Below are 21,629 nucleotides of genomic sequence, written 5' to 3' on the forward strand. Positions count from 1 at the left end.
GTTTGAACTTGCAACCTTCCGGTTACTAGTCCAACACTCTAACCACTATGCTACCCTGCCGCCCTGTTAACTACCTGTCATTAACTACTGGTCATTAACTACCGGTCATTACCTACCGGTCATTTAACTACCTGTCATTAACTACCGGTCATTAACTACCTGTCATTAACTACCTGTCATTAACTACCGGTCATTAACTACTGGTCATGAACTACAACTCATTAACTACCTGTCATTAACTACTGGTCATTAACTACCTGTCATTAACTACAACTCATTAACTACGGGTCATTAACTACCGGTCATTAACTAGCGGTCATTAACTACCGGTCATTAACTACCTGTCATTAACTACGACTTATTAACTACGGGTCATTAACTACTGGCCATTAACTACGGGTCATTAACTACTGGCCATTAACTACCGGTCATTAACTACCGGTTATTAACTACCACTCATGAACTACCTGTCATTAACTACCGGTCATTAACCAACTGTCATTAACTACCTGTCATTAACTACCTGTCATTAACTACCAGTCATTAACTACTGGTCATAAACTACAACTCATTAACTACCTGTCATTAACTACTGGTCATTAACTACCTGTCATTAACTACAACTCATTAACTACGGGTCATTAAGTACGGGTCATTAACTAGCGGTCATTAACTACAGGTCATTAACTACAGGTCATTAACTACCGGTCATTAACTACCGGTCATTAACTACCTGTCATTAACTACCGGTTATTAACTACCTGTCATTAACTACCTGTCATTAACTACCTGTCATTAACTACCGGTTATTAACTACCACTCATGAACTACCTGTCATTAACTACCTGTCATTAACTACCGGTTATTAACTACCACTCATTAACTACCTGTCATTAACTACCACTCATTATCTACTGGTCATTATCTACCGGTCATTAACTACAACTCATTAACTACAACTCATTAACTACCTGTCATTAACTACAACTCATTAACTACCTGTCATTAACTACCGGTCATTAACTACTGGTCATTAACTACAACTCATTAACTACCTGTCATTAACTACCGGTCATTAACTACTGGTCATGAACTACAACTCATTAACTACATGTCATTAACTACTGGTCATTAACTACCTGTCATTAACTACAACTCATTAACTACGGGTCATTAACTACCGGTCATTAACTAGCGGTCATTAACTACCGGTCATTAACTACCTGTCATTAACTACCTGTCATTAACTACAACTTATTAACTACGGGTCATTAACTACTGGCCATTAACTACGGGTCATTAACTACTGGTCATTAACTACCGGTCATTAACTACCGGTCATTAACTACCGGTTATTAACTACCACTCATGAACTACCTGTCATTAACTACCGGTCATTAACCAACTGTCATTAACCAACTGTCATGAACTACAACTCATTAACTACCTGTCATTAACTACTGGTCATTAACTACTGGTCATTAACTACCTGTCATTAACTACAACTCATTAACTACAGGTCATTAACTACCAGTCATTAACTAGCGGTCATTAACTACTGGTCATTAACTACTGGTCATTAACTACCTGTCATTAACTACAACTCATTAACTACAGGTCATTAACTACCAGTCATTAACTAGCGGTCATTAACTACAGGTCATTAACTACCGGTCATTAACTACCGGTCATTAACTACCGGTCATTAACTACCTGTCATTAACTACCGGTCATTAACTACCTGTCGTTAACTACCTGTCCTTAACTACCTGTCGTTAACTACCTGTAGTTATCTGAAAGCCAGGCCTCCAATAAGCCAATCTTCTGATTAGAGGCATGCCACCTCTAAAATATATTATCAAAAAGGTTCTGGTTTTAACTTTTACATAGGGGTTCATATGAAATCCTTTTTCAGAGGGGTTCCTCGAGGAACCTTGTTCAACCGGAAAGGTTCTGCCAGTGTGGCAACCCAAAAAGGTTCTGCCAGGCACCTTTACTTCTAAGAGTGTACGGGACACATCCCTTGTGTGTCCGTGTGAGAGGACAGTTACTGGAGTCTACAGTTAGTGTAGAGGACACATCTCATGTGAGAGGACAGTTACTGGAGTCTACAGTTAGTGTAGAGAACACATCTCATGTGAGAGGACAGTTACTGGAGTCTACAGTTAGTGTAGAGAACACATCTCATGTGAGAGGACAGTTACTGGAGTCTACAGTTAGTGTAGAGAACACATCTCGTGTGAGAGGACAGTTACTGGAGTCTACAGTTAGTGTAGAGGACACATCTCATGTGAGAGGACAGTTACTGGAGTGTACAGTGCAGCAATACCTTCATTCTCTATACTGTCCACAGTATTATTCACCAGACATATTACAGTCACTATGGAGGCTGAGAGAGAGAGAGACAGAGAGAGGGAGAGAGACAGAGAGAGACAGAGAGAGAGAGAGAGAGAGTGAGAGAGAGAGAGAGAGAGAGAGAGAGAGAGAGAGAGAGGGAGAGAGAGAGAGAGACAGAGAGAGACAGAGAGAGAGAGAGAGAGAGAGACAGAGAGAGAGAGAGAGGGCGAGAGAGAGAGAGGGAGAGACAGAGAGACAGAGAGAGAGAGAGGGAGAGAGACAGAGAGAGAGAGGGAGACAGAGAGAGAGAGAGAGAGAGAGACAGAGATAGAGAGAGAGAGAGCAAGGGAGAGAGACAGAGAGAGACAGAGAGAGACAGAGAGAGAGAGAGTGTTATCATTTCATGACTATATTCATGTATGTTAATTACTATTAACCTGCATGAACATTGTTCACAAACACATGTAAGTACATGTGACTCTGTGTGTGTCTGTGTGTGTGTGTGTGTGTGTGTGTGTGTCATGTGACATGACAGGTGGTTGACAACACAACATAATACAAATAATCAATAACATTTTGGAACAGAAACAACGTTTTTCATCTCAAACCTTCAAATCTCTTATCCCCCAACATGTGGACAATTGGTGGGACCCCCCTTAACCACACAACTAACCTAACGGCCTTAAATTAAGACACTTTAAAACATTCATTTGTACCCATTTGGACGTTGTGTCTTTGGTAACTAGTGGCAACCATAAATTAACAAGACAAAATGGAGCTTCTCTTTTCCGGCAAAACTATCACATGACTACGTCCCAAATTGCATCCTATTCCCTACATAGTGCACTACTTTTGACCAGAGTACTATGGGCCCTGGTTGAAAGTAGGGCACTATATAGGGAATACGGTGCAATTTGAGACCAGACAGGATGATCTCGATTGTGCATCTGTAAAAAATTTGTGAGGGTTTTAGGTGGCAAGCCACATTTCTTTAGCTTGCTGAGGTTAAATAAAAATAACCAAGTGCTGTGTGTCTGACTGGCCCAGGCGAGTGGGCTGCCGGCCCACTGCCACTGCGGTTGGTTATTACATCGGTCAGTCTCTCTCTCCCAGCCAATTACTTTTGGTCCAGTCCATTCTAACTTTACCTGGGCCCCGCCCCTTTCCCATCTCTGTTAAGTGGTGACATTTGGATAAATAGTGGAGTGGAGAAAGATGGACAAACAAAAAGAGAAGAAACATAAAGGTGGTGCTGAAAAGCAGAGAGAGAAGAAGAAGAGGTTGAAGACCCTTGAGGCGGATGCAGCCAAATGTTTTAAAATAACAAATGATTCATTTTGGCGCCGTTACCAGTCAATCATCTCAGACTAGTGAGTCTGAAGGCACTGGCAGTAGAGAGGAGAGAGAGCAGCCCATTGTTGAGCCCAGCGATACCAGTTCAACTGTTAGTCAAGGTTTTGCAGCTGAAGCGATAAGACAGAAGACAATAGGGATAAGATAAGCAACGTTTGGGTTTGGCTAGCTGGCTATTTAGCTATATCGGGTGCCTTTTGTTGAAACAAGCACTCGTCAATGCCACTTTTCGTGAACCGACCAATCACAGCCTGGATGGGGCGGGACATTAAAAAAAGTTTGACGTGCTACAGCAAAAGTTGGAAATGTCGGACTCATTGTTCTGCATGAATGGTTCTGATTATTGACAAGTTAGTACTTGGCATTAACAAACTAGAGACTAACCACCAATGTAGACCATTTTTCTTGCACAATGACGGAAACAAAACCTACAAAAATGACAAATGTTGGTTGTGTATTTCTTAAACTGCTATATTGTCCAATTGGAATTAATATTACCACTAGTATGATACACAACCAACATTTATCATTTTTGTAGGTGGACAAACATAATGGTATACTATTATATGAAATTATATGAATATAATAACATATAATTAATATATTCTAGTATACAAACATTATACTATTATATTAACATTATACTATTATATTAACATTATACTATTATATTAACATTATACTATTATATTAACATTATACTATTATATTAACATTATACTATTATATTAACATTATACTATTATATTAACATTATACTATTATATTAACATTATACTATTATATTAACATTATACTATTATATTAACATTATACTATTATATTAACATTATACTATTATATTAACATTATACTATTATATTAACATTATACTATTATATTAACATTATACTTTTATATTTAATGTTATAATATTATACCAATTTACTAATTACTTGAGGATGGTGTATCTGCAGTGGACAGATATCCAGGTTGAGGATGGTGTATCTGCAGTGGACAGATGTAGGTTGAGGATGGTGTATCAACAGTGGACAGATATCCAGGTTGAGGATGGTGTATCTGCAGTGGACAGATATCCAGGTTGAGGATGGTGTATCTGCAGTGGACAGATATCCAGGTTGAGGATGGTGTATCTGCAGTGGACAGATATCCAGGTTGAGGATGGTGTATCAACAGTGGACAGATATCCGGGTTGAGGATGGTGTATCTGCAGTGGACAGATATCCAGGTTGAGGATGGTGTATCAGCAGTGGACAGATATCCAGGTTGAGGATGGTGTATCTGCAGTGGACAGATATCCAGGTTGAGGATGGTGTATCTGCAGTGGACAGATATCCAGGTTGAGGATGGTGTATCAACAGTGGACAGATATCCAGGTTGAGGATGGTGTATCAGCAGTGGACAGATATCCAGGTTGAGGATGGTGTATCTGCAGTGGACAGATATCCAGGTTGAGGAGGGTGTATCAACAGTGGACAGATATCCAGGTTGAGGATGGTGTATCTGCAGTGGACAGATATCCAGGTTGAGGATGGTGTATCAACAGTGGACAGATATCCGGGTTGAGGATGGTGTATCTGCAGTGGACAGATATCCAGGTTGAGGATGGTGTATCTGCAGTGGACAGATATCCAGGTTGAGGAGGGTGTATCAGCAGTGGACAGATATCCAGGTTGAGGATGGTGTATCTGCAGTGGACAGATATCCAGGTTGAGGATGGTGTATCTGCAGTGGACAGATATCCAGGTTGAGGATGGTGTATCAACAGTGGACAGATATCCAGGTTGAGGATGGTGTATCAACAGTGGACAGATATCCAGGTTGAGGATGGTGTATCTGCAGTGGACAGATATCCAGGTTGAGGATGGTGTATCTGCAGTGGACAGATATCCAGGTTGAGGATGGTGTATCAACAGTGGACAGATATCCGGGTTGAGGATGGTGTATCTGCAGTGGACAGATTTCCAGGTTGAGGAGGGTGTATCAGCAGTGGACAGATATCCAGGTTGAGGATGGTGTATCTGCAGTGGACAGATATCCAGGTTGAGGATGGTGTATCTGCAGTGGACAGATATCCAGGTTGAGGATGGTGTATCAACAGTGGACAGATATCCAGGTTGAGGATGGTGTGGCTACAGTGGACAGATATCCAGGTTGAGGATGGTGTATCTGCAGTGGACAGATATCCGGGTTGAGGATGGTGTATCTGCAGTGGACAGATATCCAAGTAGAGGATGGTGTGTCTACAGTGGACAGATATCCAGGTTGAGGATGGTGTATCAACAGTGGACAGATATCCTGGTTGAGGATGGTGTATCTGCAGTGGACAGATATCCAGGTTGAGGATGGTGTATCTGCAGTGGACAGATATCCAGGTTGAGGATGGTGTATCAACAGTGGACAGATATCCAGGTTGAGGATGGTGTGGCTACAGTGGACAGATATCCAGGTTGAGGATGGTGTATCTGCAGTGGACAGATATCCGGGTTGAGGATGGTGTATCTGCAGTGGACAGATATCCAAGTAGAGGATGGTGTGTCTACAGTGGACAGATATCCAGGTTGAGGATGGTGTATCTGCAGTGGACAGATATCCAGGTTGAGGATGGTGTGGCTACAGTGGACAGATATCCAGGTTGAGGATGGTGTATCTGCAGTGGACAGATATCCGGGTTGAGGATGGTGTATCTGCAGTGGACAGATATCCAAGTAGAGGATGGTGTGTCTACAGTGGACAGATATCCAGGTTGAGGATGGTGTATCAACAGTGGACAGATATCCTGGTTGAGGATGGTGTATCTGCAGTGGACAGATATCCAAGTAGAGGATGGTGTGTCTACAGTGGACAGATATCCAGGTTGAGGATGGTGTATCAACAGTGGACAGATATCCAGGTTGAGGATGGTGTATCAACAGTGGACATATATCCAGGTTGAGGATGGTGTATCTGCAGTGGACAGATGTAGATTGAGTCAGAGCCAGGTTGCCACTGCCACCTCAATTTTTGTATTCTTTTAAGAGACCGAAGACCTAGATATGTTTTTTTAGTTTCCACCCCCAACAAAAGTGTTTAAAAAAAAGTCTGTGTTGCACAATGTTTTCTTTTGTAAAGATGGAACCGACAGGAAGTGGCTCCTCATACAGTGAAGAGAACCATGCTTTATTCTGCATTTTGCAAAAGCCCACAGAGAACAGCCCTTTCATGAATATGCAACGACAGACTGGAAGCATATCCATCAGAGAGTGAAAGAGCGTTACGCAAAGAGGTTATGCTGAGGCCTACTTTCTATGGTCCTCCAAAGGTAACACTGAGAGCCTGTTCATCGGTAGTCGGCATGTCTGCTCATAGAGAGCAAAGTGTGCAGAAGAAGGCATGTGCTAGAGAGCATTATAGATGTTGTTAAAGGCAAGAGGGGTCTGAGCTACAGAGGCATGCAGTCTGAAAGCAGTTTATACGCTAGATGATAGCAGCGTTGACCATGGCAACTTCTTTAGAGATGATCATTCTGCTGGGAAAGTACGACCTGTGTGTGAAAGAGCATCTGACTGCCTGTAGAGAGAAAAGCAGGAAGCTGCCTGGGTCAAGAAGAGGGCAGAGGCTCTCTAATCACTCTGTTATCAAAAGGACGACCATCGATAACGTCACTACCACCATCCAACACACAATGCAGGCCACCATAAGCAAGTTACATCCAGGAAGCTGATATGTTTTCAGTCTAGACTGACACTACGCAGGACATCTACAACACAAGATCAATGCTCTGTCATAGTCAGATATGTGACGAACGTCGTTCATGAGAGGCTTGTGGCCTGTGGTGAAAATGCGAGGCATCCACTGAACAATACTTTTGTCCAGGTACTGAGTGAAGTACTGGAAACCATGAAGCTTGACATCAGCAAGTGCATTGGCAATTCCACTGATGGAGCCTCCAGTATGTAAGGCCAGTATAAAGGCTTCTCTCCCCTGCTCCCTGCAAAGTCCACCAATCAGGTGCAGGTGTGGTGCTCTGCACACCATTTTAACCTTGTTTTGGCAGCCTCAACAGAGAGAGTGTCTTGGTAAGTGGGTCACTTTTTTCTTTCATTAACAACATAGCTGTGTTCTTCCGCGAATCCTACCAGAGGATTCACTAACATCACTACTCTGGATGGTTCTGACTTAGAATACGTGGACAAGTATAAATACAGTGCCTTGCGAAAGTATTCGGCCCCCTTGAACTTTGCGACCTTTTGCTCCATTTCAGGCTTCAAACATAAAGATATAAAACTGTATTTTTTTTGAGAAGCCTGAATAATTTTGCACTCCCAATTTTTCAGTTTTTGATTTGTTAAAAAAGTTTGAAATATCCAATAAATGTCGTTCCACTTCATGATTGTGTCCCAGTTGTTGTTGATTCTTCACAAAAAAATACAGTTTTATATCTTTATGTTTGAAGCCTGAAATGTGGCAAAAGGTCGCAAAGTTCAAGGGGGCCGAATACTTTCGCAAGGCACTGTACCTAGGTGTCTGGTTAGACTGTAAACTCTCCTTCCAGACTCACATTAAGCATCTCCAATCCAAAATTAAATCTAGAATCGGCTCCCTATTTCAAATCAAAGCCTTGTTCACTCATCCTGCCAAACATACCCTCGTAAAACTGACCATCCTACCGATCCTCGACTTCGGCGATGTCATTTACAAAATAGCCTCCAACACTCTACTCAGCAAACTGGATGTAGTCTATCACAGTGCCATCTGTTTTGTCACCAAAGCCCCATATACTACACACCACTGTGACCTGTATGCTCTCTTTGGCTGGCCCTCGCTTCATATTCGTCGCCAAACCCACTGGCTCCAGGTCGTCTAGAAGTCTTTGCTAGGTAAAGCCCCACCTTATCTCAGCTCACTGCTCACCATAGCAACACCCACCCGTAGCACTCGCCCCAGCAAGTATATTTAACTGGTCATCCCCAAAGCCAACACCTCCTTTGGCCGCCTTTCCTCCCAGTTCTCTGCTGCCAATGACTGGAACAAACTGCAAATATCACTGAAGTTGGATCTCATTAGCTTTAAGCGTCAGCTGTCAGATCAGCATACCGATCGCTCCCTCCCACACAACCCACGCCACACTTTATGTAAACAAGATTACTGAACCTGTCTATGTGGCCTCCAGAAGGGTTGTGATGGCACTGTGGAAGCTGGGAGAGCACCTCACTGTCAGCCACTTTTACGGCGTTGGAATCACAACCGTCTTCAGTCTGCTAAGGTAACGTTATCTGTTAGCTTATCCAACACCATGGCTAACGTTGAAAGCACTGAATGCTAGCTAACTACAGAAGATATGTATGTTGGTCGAAGTGAAACAGGTAGGTATCATACCTTGATCAAAGTGAAGGGGGGGAATTCTGCTGGGTGGCTGACTGCAGAACACCAGCTCCTAACAGCATCTAGACTGACTGCAGGACACCAGCTCTTAACAGCATCCAGGCTGACTGCAGGACACCAGCTCTTAACAGCATCCATAGTAATATAATGTATTTCTGTCGTTGACACTGTTATTGTCTTCTATCTTTTGGTATTCTTGTTTAAGTTTATTTTATCGCAACACACTGATTCCCTTTGCTTGTATAGCTTACGGTGGCCATATCTCTGGAGACCTGTTGTAACCTCCTCTTGAACCTTTTGAGTCAGCCCAGAGAGCATGTAAGGTCTCCTCTAAAGTCCAGGATTCATTTATTTTCCATTTATTTTGTTATAATTTTTTGTATCTTGTCGTTGTATCTGAAATATTAGCTAAGTTAGCTAGCTAGACATATTAGTGTTAGTGAGTATGAACTAGCTAGTGTTAGCGTGTATATACTAGCTAGTGTTAGTCAGTATGAACTAGCTATTGTTAGCGTGTATATACTAGCTAGTGTTAGCGTGTATATACTAGCTAGTGTTAGCGAGAATATGATCTAGCTAGTGTTTGCATGTATATACTAGCTAGTGTTAGCGTGTATATGATCTAGCTAGTGTTTGCGTGTATATACTAGCTAGTGTTAGCGAGAATATGATCTAGCTAGTGTTTGCGTGTATATACTAGCTAGTGTTAGCGAGAATATGATCTAGCTCGCGTAAGTGTCAGACTTGTCTTACCGTTGTCATCGAAGGAGTCTGAGGTGTAGGAGCTGAGAGAGAGAGCTTCAGATGTACTGTCTGAGAAACACGGCACCTCTTCTACCAGATCCTCCACTGTAGACAGACAGGAGAGAGAGGGTCAGAGTGTGTGTGTGTGTGTGTGTGTGTGTGTGTGTGTGATAATAAATACTACAACAAACACACAACAGAACAGTGACGGTTAAAAGACTGAAAGGCACATGGAGTCTCTCTTGTCGTGATTTGTGTTTTGTCCTATATTCATATTTTATTTATTTTTAATCCCAGCTTCTGACCCCGCAGGAGGCCTCTTAACTGACTTGCCTAGTTAAATAAAGGTTAAATAAAATAAAATGTAAAAAAATGATGCTACTCTTCTCGGTGCATACACACCAACATTACCATCTGAAAATCAGGCAAAGGACTGCTTCCACCAGTCACTAGATGAGGCCCTTCACCGCATCCCCAGGAAATACAAGACTACGTCATAGATGCCCCCACGCTCCAAACACTGGTACCTGATTGACTACGTCATAGATGCCCCCACCCTCCAAACACTGGCCCCTGATTGACTACGTCATAGATGCCCCCACGCTCCAAACACTGGCCCCTGATTGACTACGTCATAGTGAGACGTTCTGACACTAATGACATCCTGCTGACACGTGACATGAGGGGTACTGAATGCTGGACAGATCACTATGTGGTACTGGCTAAACTCCAGGTGAGAATTCGTCCCCCCAACGCAAGCAGAAGTTCAGTAAGAGGCGTCTGCACCATATCCGTCTTGAGAAAGCTGTAGTAAGGGACGAGTTCCGTCGCTCTCTCGCTGAAAGGCTGAGGGAGACTGAGCCTCTTCTGAGCACAGAGGACCTCATGGACCAGAAGTGGGCATCTATTTGCTCAGTGCTCTATCAGGCAGCGGCCCACTCCATTGGCTACATAGGTAGGAAACATAGCGACTGTTTCCATGAGAACTCTGACACCATCACAGCCTTACTGGACAATATGCAGAAAGCGCACAGGGCTACTCTCAACAGCCCCACATCTGCTACCCTTCGCAATGTCTCATCTGCTAACCTTCGCAATGTCTCATCTGCTACCCTTCACAATGTCTCATCTGTTACCCTTCACAATGTCTCATCTACTAACCTTCGCAATGTCTCATCTGTTACCCTTCACAATGTCTCATCTGCTACCCTTTGCAATGTCTCATCTGCTACCCTTCACAATGTCTCATCTGCTACCCTTTGCAATGTCTCATCTGCTACCCTTCACAATGTCTCATCTGCTACCCTTCACAATGTCTCATCTACTAACCTTCGCAATGTCTCATCTACTAACCTTCGCAATGTCTCATCTACTAACCTTCGCAATGTCTCATCTACTAACCTTCGCAATGTCTCATCTGCTAACCTTCGCAATGTCTCATCTGCTAACCTTCGCAATGTCTCATCTGCTAACCTTCGCAATGTCTCATCTGCTACCCTTCACAATGTCTCATCTGCTACCCTTCACAATGTCTCATCTGCTACCCTTCACAATGTCTCATCTGTTACCCTTCACAATGTCTCATCTGCTAACCTTCACAATGTCTCATCTGTTACCCTTCACAGTGTCTCATCTGCTACCCTTCACAATGTCTCATCTGCTACCCTTCACAATGTCTCATCTGCTACCCTTCACAATGTCTCATCTGCTACCCTTCACAATGTCTCATCTGCTACCCTTCACAGTGTCTCATCTGCTACCCTTCACAATGTCTCATCTGCTACCCTTCACAATGTCTCATCTGCTACCCTTCGCAATGTCTCATCTGCTACCCTTCGCAATGTCTCATCTGCTACCCTTCGCAATGTCTCATCTGCTAACCTTCGCAATGTCTCATCTTCTACCCTTCGCAATGTCTCATCTGCTACCCTTCGCAATGTCTCATCTGTTACCCTTCGCAATGTCTCATCTTCTACCCTTCGCAATGTCTCATCTTCTACCCTTCGCAATGTCTCATCTGTTACCCTTCGCAATGTCTCATCTTCTACCCTTCGCAATGTCTCATCTGCTACCCTTCACAATGTCTCATCTGCTACCTTTCACAATGTCTCATCTGCTACCCTTCACAATGTCTCATCTGCTACCCTTTGCAAGCAATGGTGAGCATCACGCCAAGAAGTGCAAACAATCTTGCATGCTCTGCAGAACAAATGGTGGATGAATAAGGCACAGGAAATCCACATTTATGCAATTTCTACAACTCAACTAAAGCTATCTATGGCACTAGAAGTGTCTCCATCAACCCCAGAAAACAACTGATAGTCTGACTCTCTTGAAGGACCAAAACCAGATCCCGATGAGGTGGGTTGACCACCAAAACCAGATCCTGATGAGGTGGGTTGACCACCAAAACCAGATCCTGATGAGGTGGGTTGACCACCAAAACCAGATCCTGATGAGGTGGGTTGACCCACCAAAACCAGATCCTGATGAGGTGGGCTGACCACCAAAACCAGATCCTGATGAGGTGGGTTGACCCACTAAAACCAGATCCTGATGAGGTGGGCTGACCCACCAAAACCAGATCCTGATGAGGTTCTAGGTGTGTGTAGGTGTGTGTGTTCTTACCAAGAGGAGAGCTGGCTCTCTGAGTTCTCTCCAGTTCATATGCTCTCTGCTCCCACTCCTCCTCTCTTCCATCCCTCTCTCCCTGCCTCTCCCAGGGAGCTTTATGTGCGGGGTTTCGTTCTGAGTGACAGGGCGATAGGGGCTGGAGATTGGGCACCACACTACACACGGCCACGCCCCTTCTACTAGCACCGCCCAGGATGTGATGCGAGGAATCAGACGACAAGAAGCTGCTCATCTGGCGGAGACAGGGTAGAGAGGGTTAACACACATACAGTGGCTGTAGGAAAGTATTCAGACCCCTTGACTTTTTACACATTGTTACATTACAGGATTAAATAAACAAAAATCCTCAGCAATCTACACATAATACCACATAATGACAAAACAAGGTTTTTAGAAATGTTTGCTGAAATAAAAAAAGCTGAAATACCTTATTTATACATAAGTATTCAGACCCTTTGCTATGAGACTCAACATTGGCTCAGGTGCATCCTGTTTCCATTGATCATCCTTGAGATGTTTCTACAACTTGATTGGAGTCCTATCAATGTAAGGTCCCACAGTTGACAGTGCATGTCAGAGCAAAAACCAAGCCAAGACAGGATTGTGTCGAGGCACAGATCTGGGGAAGGGTACGAAAACATTTCTGCAGCATTGAAGGTCCCCAAGAACACAGTGGCCTACATCATTCTTAAATGGAAGAAATTTGGAACCAACAAGACTCCTCCTAGAGCTGAGCAATTGGGTGAGAAGGGCCATGGTCAGGGAGGTGGATAAGAACCCAATGATCACTCTGACAGAACTCTAGAGTTCCTCTGTGGAGATGGGAGAACGTTCCAGAAGGACAACCATCTCTGCAGTACTCCACCAATCAGGCCTTTATGGTAGAGTGACCAGACGGAAGCCACTCCTCAGTAAAAGGCACATGGCAGCCCGCTTGGAGTTTGTCAAAAGACACCTAAAGGACTCTCTGACCATGAGAAACAAGATTCTCTGGTCTGATGAAACCAAGATTGAACTCTTTGGCCTGAATGTCTGGAGGAAACCCGGCTCCATCCCAAGGGTGAAGCATATTGGTGGCAGTATCATGCTGTGGGGATGTTTTTCAGCAGCAGGGACTGGGAGACTAGTTAGGATTCAGAAAAAGATTAACGGAGAAAAGTACAGAGAGATCCTTGATGGAAAACCTGTTCCAGAGCGCTTAGGAACTCAAACTGGGGTGAGGGACAGGACAACGACCCCCTAGACCCTGACCCTAAGCACACAGCCAAGACAATGCAGGAGCGGCTTCAGGACAAGTCGCTGAATGTCCTCCAGCCAGAGCCCGGACATGAACCCAATCAAACATCTCTGGAGAGACCTGAAAATAGCTGGGCAGCGACGCTCCCAATCCAACCTGACCGTGCTTGAGAGGATCTACAGAGAAGAATGGGAGAAACTCCCCCAAATACAGGTGTGCCAAGCTTGTAGCGTCATACCCAAGAAGACTCGAGGCTGTAATCGCTGCCAAAGGTGCTTTAACAAAGTGCTGAGGAAAGGGTCTGAATACTTATGTAAATGTAATTTTTCTGGTGTTTATTTGTAATAAATTTGCAAAACATTTCTAAAAATCTGTTTTTGCTTCGTCATTATGGAGTATTGTGTGTAGATTAATGCGGAAAAAAATATTTAATCCATTTTAGAATAAGGCTAAAGTCAAGGGGTCTGAATACTTTCTGAAGGCACTGTATAGACACACACACACACACACACACACACACACACACACACACACACACACACACACACACACACACACACCCGTCTACCCTACCTGACTGGTAGAGAGAGAGCTCTCGCTGGTAGCCATGTTATCGCCATCGATACCTCTCATTGCTAGGTTGTTGTTGTTGCCAGGCCAACCAGGTAGCATCGTCGTCGGGTGTGTAGTTGGCCGTACCATCACCTGAGGAGGCCCCAAACCCACCCCTCCACCTGTCACCACACCTCCACCTAGACCTCCATCTCTGTCGCCATAACTACCGACGCTGACCTCGGCAGTGCCGGGCGGTCGGGGGTCGGCAGCGACACGTACGGCTTTGAACTCGATGCCTTCTGACCCCATCCCCGTCTTTGTCAGCAGGTAGCTGGTCTCCACGGATACAGCAGACATGCCCACCCCCGTCCCGACCCCACCCACCGCCACACCCTCCTTTGCCCCTCCTCCATCCTGGCTGAAACCACTGTCGGAGTCCTTCCTCTGGAACCTGATCTTCTTCCTGAAGATAATGTAGAGGAGGAGGAGGAGGGAGATGACGAAGATCAGGACTCCGATTCCGATGATCTCTACTGGACCCACGTAGGAGAGAGGCTCCTAGGAAGAGGAACAAATCACTGATTACGCGGAAGTTCACAATCAGAAACACTTTTCGACAAACATCAAGAGATGAGAACGAATGGTGGTGATGTCATGACCTCAGTAAGTCTTAAATTAACAAATGATCAAGTTCTCCAAGCGGTTTAGTCTCGAAACTCATACAGGCTACTGTATAGTAGTAGCCTACGCCACAAAAATGGACTAATTTAACAAGTAGCTTTCTCACTTTTGACAGGACATAAAAGGGCAACAAGATATCACCCCAAATTCCCTTCAGAATCTAACGTTTAAATTCTGACTTTCTTAAAAACGGGGTCTGCTTAACACTGAGATTGAATACGAGACCCTCTGGACCTAGCAGACAACAGGTTGCATTCTGGTCTCCTGTTAAACCCTGGGTAACCCTGACAACAACAGAACATTAGAACAGTCCATGAGGTTTGCTACAATACTTTGAACCCTGTTTAAATCCTTCCAGATATTAATAGATATTCATGGTTTTCCTACAGGAAGGCCATAAAGATCATCAAGGACAACAACCACCCGAGCCACTGCCTGTTCACCCCGCTATCATCCAGAAGGCGAGGTCAGTACAGGTGCATCAAAGCTGGGACCGAGAGACTGAAAAACAGCTTCTATCTCAAGGCCATCAGACTGTTAAACAGCCACCACTAACATTGAGTGGCTGCTGCCAACACACTGACTCTACTCCAGCCACTTTAATAATGGGAATTGATGGGAAATTATGTAAAATATATCACTAGCCACTTTAAACAATGCTACCTAATATAATGTTTACATACCCTACATTATTCATCTCATATGTATACGTATATACTGTACTCTATATCATCTACTGCATCTTTATGTAATACTTGTATCACTAGCCACTTTAACTATGCCACTTTGTTTACATACTCATCTCATATGTATATACTGTACTCGATACCATCTACTGTATCTTGCCTATGCCGCTCTGTACCATCACTCATTCCTATATCTTTATGTACATATTCTTTATCCCCTTACACTTGTGTGTATAAGACAGTAGTTGTTGGTTATTACTGCATTGTCGGAACTAGAAGCACAAGCATTTCGCTACACTCGCGTTAACATCTGCTAACTATGTGTATGTGACAAATAACATTTGATTTGAACACACCTACTGTACACACAGTTGAAGTTGGAAGTTTACATACAACCTTAGCCAAGTACATTTAAACTCAGTTTTTCACAATTCCTGACATTTAATCCTAGTAAAACTTCCCTGTCTAATGTCAGTTAGGATCACCACTTTATTTTAAGAATGTGAAATGTCAGACGAATAAAAGTAGAGAGAATGATTGATTTCAGATTCTATTTCTTTCATCACATTCCCAGTGGGTCAGAAGTTGAAATAAACTCAATTAGTATTTGATAGCATTGCATTTAAATTGTTTAACTTGGGTTAATCGTTTTTGGTAGCCTTCCACAAGCTTCCCACAATAAGTTGGGTGAATTTTGGCCACATTCCTCCTGACAGAGCAGGAGGAGAAGATTTACATTTGTTACACCCACACATTTTCTATAGGATTGAGGTCAGGGCATTGTGATGGCCACTCCAATACCTTGACTTTGTTGTCCTTAAGCCATTTTGCCACAACTTTGGAAGTATGCTTGGGGTCATTGTCCATTTGGAAGACCCACTTGCGACCAAGCTTTAACTTCCTGTCTGATGTCGTGAGATGTTGCTTCAATATATCCACATCATTTTCCTTCCTCATGAGGCCATCTATTTTGTGAAATGCACCAGTCCCTCCTGCAGCAAAGCACCCCACAACATGATGCTGCCACCCCCATGCTTCACAGTTGGGATGGTGTTCTTTGGCTTGCAAGCCTCCCCCTTTTTCCTCCAAACATAACTATGGTCATTATGGCCAAACAGTTCTATTTTTGTTTCATCAGACCAGAGGACATTTCTCCAAAAAATACGATCTTTGTCCCCATGTGCAGTTGCAAACCGTAGTCTGGCTTTTTTAGGGCGGTTTTGGAGCAGTGGCTTCTTCCTTGCTGAGCGGCCTTTCAGGTTATGTTGATTTGCACTTTTCACACCAAAGTACGTTCATCTCTAGGAGGCAGAACGCGTCTCCTTCCTGAGCGGTATGATGGCTGCGTGGTCCCATGGTGTTTATACTGCGTACTATTGTTTGTACAGATGAACGTGGTACCTTCAGGAGATTGGAAATTGCTTATGAGGTCTTGGCTGATTTATTTTGATTTTCCCATGATGTCAAGCAAAGAGGCACTGAGTTTGAAGGTAGGCCTTGAAATACATCCACCGGTACACTCCAATTGACTCAAATTATGTCAATAAACCTATCAGAAGTTTCTAAAGCCATGACATCATTTTCTGGAATTTTCCAAGCTGTTTTCAGGCACAGTCAACTTAGTGTATGTAAACTTCTGATCCACTGGAATTGTGATACAGTGAATTATAAGTGGAACAATCTGTCTGTAAACAATTGTTATAAAAATGACTTGTGTCGTGCACAAAGTAGATGTCCTAACCGACTTGCCAAAAATATCGTTTGTTAACAAGAAATGTGTGGAGTGGTTGAAAAATGTGTTTTCCAACCTAAGTGTATGTAAACTTCTGACTTGAACTGTATGTGGGATCTCCTTAAAGACTGTTGGAAAAGCATTCCAGGTGAAGCTGGTTGAGAGAATGCCAAGAGTGTGCAAAGCTGTCATCAAGGCAAAGGGTGGCTACTTTGAAGAATCTCAAATATAAAATATATTTTAATTTGTTTACCCCTTTTTTGTTTACTACATGTTTACTACATGTTTACTACATGTTTACTACATGTGTTATTTCAGAGTTTTGATGTCTTCACTATTATTCTACACTGCAGAAAATTGTACAAATAAAGAAAAACCCTTGAATGAGTAGGTGTGTCCAAACATTTGACTGGTACTGTAGGTCTGATCAGTGTACAGTTATGTTGGTGTGTGTGTGTGTGTGTGTGTGTGTGTGTGTGTGTGTGTGTGTGTGTGTGTGTGTGTGTGTGTGTGTGTGTGTGTGTGTGTGTGTGTGGTACCTGTAGGTCAGGGTCTGGTTCCAGTAGGCTCCTCTCTCCACAGAACTGGCCCTCGTAACCATAGGAACAGTTACAATAGTACGCCCCAAAGGTGTTCATACACACTCCTCCGTTCTCACACTCCTCACGCTCACACTCGTTCACATCCTCATCACATCTGGAGAGGAGGAGAGATAGGTAGAGAGAGGTAGAAAGGAAGAGGAGATGAGGAGGAGCAGAAGGAGGAGGAAGAGGAGGAGAGGAAGAGAGAGGTAGAGAGGTAGAGGAGGGGAGGAGGTGGAGGAGGAGGAGGAGGAAGAGGAGGAGAGGAAGATGAGGAGGAAGAGCAGGACGAGGAAAAGGAGGAGAGATATGTAGATTGGGAGAGAGGGATACAGAGGTAGAGGAGGAGAGGAAGAGGAGGAGTAAAAGAAGGAGAGGAGGAGGAAGAGGAGGAGGAGAGATATATAGTTAGGGAGATAGAGATAGAGATGTAGAGGAGGAGAGATATGTAGTTAGGGAGAGAGATAGAGAGGTAGAGGAGGAGAGATATGTAGTTAGGGAGAGAGAGAGGTAGAGGAGGAGAGATATGTAGTTAGGGAGAGAGAGAGAGAGGTAGAGGAGGAGAGATATGTAGTTAGGGAGAGAGAGAGAGAGGTAGAGGAGGAGAGATATGTAGTTAGGGAGAGAGAGAGAGGTAGAGGAGGAGAGATATGTAGTTAGGGAGAGAGAGAGAGAGGGGTTGAGGAGGAGAGATATGTAGTTAGGGAGATAGAGATGTAGAGGAGGAGAGATATATAGTTAGGGAGAGAGAGAGAGAGGTAGAGGAGGAGAGATATGTAGTTAGGGAGAGAGAGAGAGAGGTAGAGGAGGAGAGATATGTAGTTAGGGAGAGAGAGAGAGAGGTAGAGGAGGAGAGATATGTAGTTAGGGAGAGAGAGAGAGAGGTAGAGGAGGAGAGATATGTAGTTAGGGAGAGAGAGAGAGAGGGGTTGAGGAGGAGAGATATGTAGTTAGGGAGATAGAGATGTAGAGGAGGAGAGATATATAGTTAGGGAGAGAGAGAGAGAGGTAGAGGAGGAGAGATATGTAGTTAGGGAGAGAGAGAGAGAGGTAGAGGAGGAGAGATATGTAGTTAGGGAGAGAGAGAGAGAGGTAGAGGAGGAGAGATATGTAGTTAGGGAGAGAGAGAGAGAGGTAGAGGAGGAGAGATATGTAGTTAGGGAGAGAGAGAGAGAGGTAGAGGAGGAGAGATATGTAGTTAGGGAGAGAGCGAGAGAGGGGTTGAGGAGGAGAGCAGGAAGAGGAGGGGAGGAGTGAAGAGGGAATTTTTAACTCAGTTTCCTTTAAGTCTAAAATAACCCTGTTGAGAGCCATGTTGGTTGTCATTTTAATGATACACACATTTGAAACAAGGCCTCCCACTGGGACAGAAGTATCATACACATGCCTCTGTCTCTCTCCATTAAATGATTTCTCCCGAAGTCTCTTTTGTAAAACTATCAATGAGTTCAACTTAACGGGAGCAAATGCTGTACCAAACAGCTAATATGTCTCTTTAGTTGTGTCTTTGGGGTGAATTTAGACAATTATCTAAGTCTACAAAGGCTTTTCATCTAAGGACATGTCCCTTCTCTCTTCTGTTTTTTCCCCCAATCTCTTTCATGTACCTGGACAAGGTCAGGCAGGCAGCAGCTGTCTGTGTGTAAATGTACTTGGTGAATGAAAGTCATTCTGATTCTGATAGAGTAACACTATTGTGCTAGTTTTACAGTAAAAACAGACTTCAGGTAGAGTTAGTTTTACAGTAAAAACAGACTTCAGGTAGAGTTAGTTTTACAGTAAAAACAGACTTCATGTAGAGTTAGTTTTACAGTAATAACAGACTTCAGGTAGAGTTAGTTTTACAGTAATAACCTACTTCAGGTAGAGTTCGTTTTACAGTAAAAACAGACTTCAGGTAGAGTTAGTTTTACAGTAATAACCTACTTCAGGTAGAGTTAGTTTTACAGTAATAACCTACTTCAGGTAGAGTTAGTTTTACAGTAAAAACAGACTTCAGGTAGAGTTAGTTTTACAGTAATAACAGACTTCAGGTAGAGTGAGTTTTACAGTAATAACCTACTTCAGGTAGAGTGGGTTTTACAGTAAAAACAGACTTCAGGTAGAGTGAGTTTTACAGTAAAAACAGACTTCAGGCAGAGTCAGACAACAGTTTTCTGGTGTACTGTAAATGGTTTACTCTCTGCTGCTATCTAGTGGTGACTGTGTTTAACTCCCGAGTGGCGCAGCGGTCTAAGGCACTGCGTCTCTAGTGGTGATTGTGTTTAACTCCCGAGTGGCGCAGCGGTCTAAGGCACTGCGTCTCTAGTGGTGATTGTGTTTAACTCCCGAGTGGCGCAGCGGTCTAAGGCACTGCGTCTCTAGTGGTGATTGTGTTTAACTCCCGAGTGGCGCAGCGGTCTAAGGCACTGCGTCTCTAGTGGTGATTGTGTTTAACTCCCGAGTGGCGCAGCGGTCTAAGGCACTGCGTCTCTAGTGGTGATTGTGTTTAACTCCCGAGTGGCGCAGCGGTCTAAGGCACTGCGTCTCTAGTGGTGATTGTGTTTAACTCCCGAGTGGCGCAGCGGTCTAAGGCACTGCGTCTCTAGTGGTGATTGTGTTTAACTCCCGAGTGGCGCAGCGGTCTAAGGCACTGCGTCTCTAGTGGTGATTGTGTTTAACTCCCGAGTGGCGCAGCGGTCTAAGGCACTGCGTCTCTAGTGGTGATTGCGTTTAACTCCCGAGTGGCGCAGCGGTCTAAGGCACTGCGTCTCTAGTGGTGATTGCGTTTAACTCCCGAGTGGCGCAGCGGTCTAAGGCACTGCGTCTCTAGTGGTGATTGTGTTTAACTCCCGAGTGGCGCAGCGGTCTAAGGCACTGCGTCTCTAGTGGTGATTGTGTTTAACTCCTGAGTGGCGCAGCGGTCTAAGGCACTGCGTCTCTAGTGGTGATTGTGTTTAACTCCCGAGTGGCGCAGCGGTCTAAGGCACTGCGTCTCTAGTGGTGATTGTGTTTAACTCCCGAGTGGCGCAGCGGTCTAAGGCACTGCGTCTCTAGTGGTGATTGTGTTTAACTCCCGAGTGGCGCAGCGGTCTAAGGCACTGCGTCTCTAGTGGTGACTGTGTGTGTGTGTGTGTACTTACATGAGTCCAGCGAGACCCCGGGGACAACCACAGACGAACGCTGTGTCTCCAGCTGTACAGTCTGCTCCGTTCTGACAGGGGTTTGGTAGACACGAAGTCAGCTCCTCCTCACAGCGACCTCCAGTGTACCTCATACTGCAACTACACCTGAAACCTGACAGGGGAGAGACAGGTTCAACTACACCTGAAACCTGACAGGGGAGAGACAGGTTCAGCTACACCTGAAACCTGACAGGGTAGAGACAGGATCAACTACACCTGAAACCTGACAGGGGAGAGACAGGTTCAACTACACCTGAAACCTGACCGGGTAGAGACAGGATCAACTACACTTGAAACCTGACAGGGGAGAGACAGGATCAACTACACCTGAAACCTGACAGGTAGAGACAGGATCACCTACAGCCTAAACCTGACAGGGGAGAGACAGGATCAACTACACCTGAAACCTGACAGCGTAGAGACAGGATCAACTACACCTGAAACCTGACAGGGGAGATACAGGATCAACTACAGCCTAAACCTGACAGGGGAGAGACAGGATCAACTACACCTGAAACCTGACAGCGTAGAGACAGGATCAACTACACCTGAAACCTGACA

General features: G+C 44.2%; 1 protein-coding gene across 1 annotated transcript in view; it reads right to left on the reverse strand.

Moving 5' to 3' along the window:
- Nucleotides 1-2,184: 2,184 nt before the first annotated feature.
- fat3b (FAT atypical cadherin 3b) overlaps nucleotides 2,185-21,629 on the reverse strand; it is a 333,323-nt gene continuing 313,878 nt past the window's right edge. The window contains 5 exon segments of the mRNA XM_031809102.1: nucleotides 2,185-2,261; nucleotides 12,427-12,664; nucleotides 14,243-14,782; nucleotides 17,863-18,019; nucleotides 21,027-21,180. Coding sequence (XP_031664962.1) covers nucleotides 2,185-2,261; nucleotides 12,427-12,664; nucleotides 14,243-14,782; nucleotides 17,863-18,019; nucleotides 21,027-21,180 — 1,166 coding nt within the window.

The sequence above is a fragment of the Oncorhynchus kisutch genome, linkage group LG29 (assembly GCF_002021735.2).
Source record: "Oncorhynchus kisutch isolate 150728-3 linkage group LG29, Okis_V2, whole genome shotgun sequence".
Classification (NCBI taxonomy): domain Eukaryota; kingdom Metazoa; phylum Chordata; class Actinopteri; order Salmoniformes; family Salmonidae; genus Oncorhynchus; species Oncorhynchus kisutch.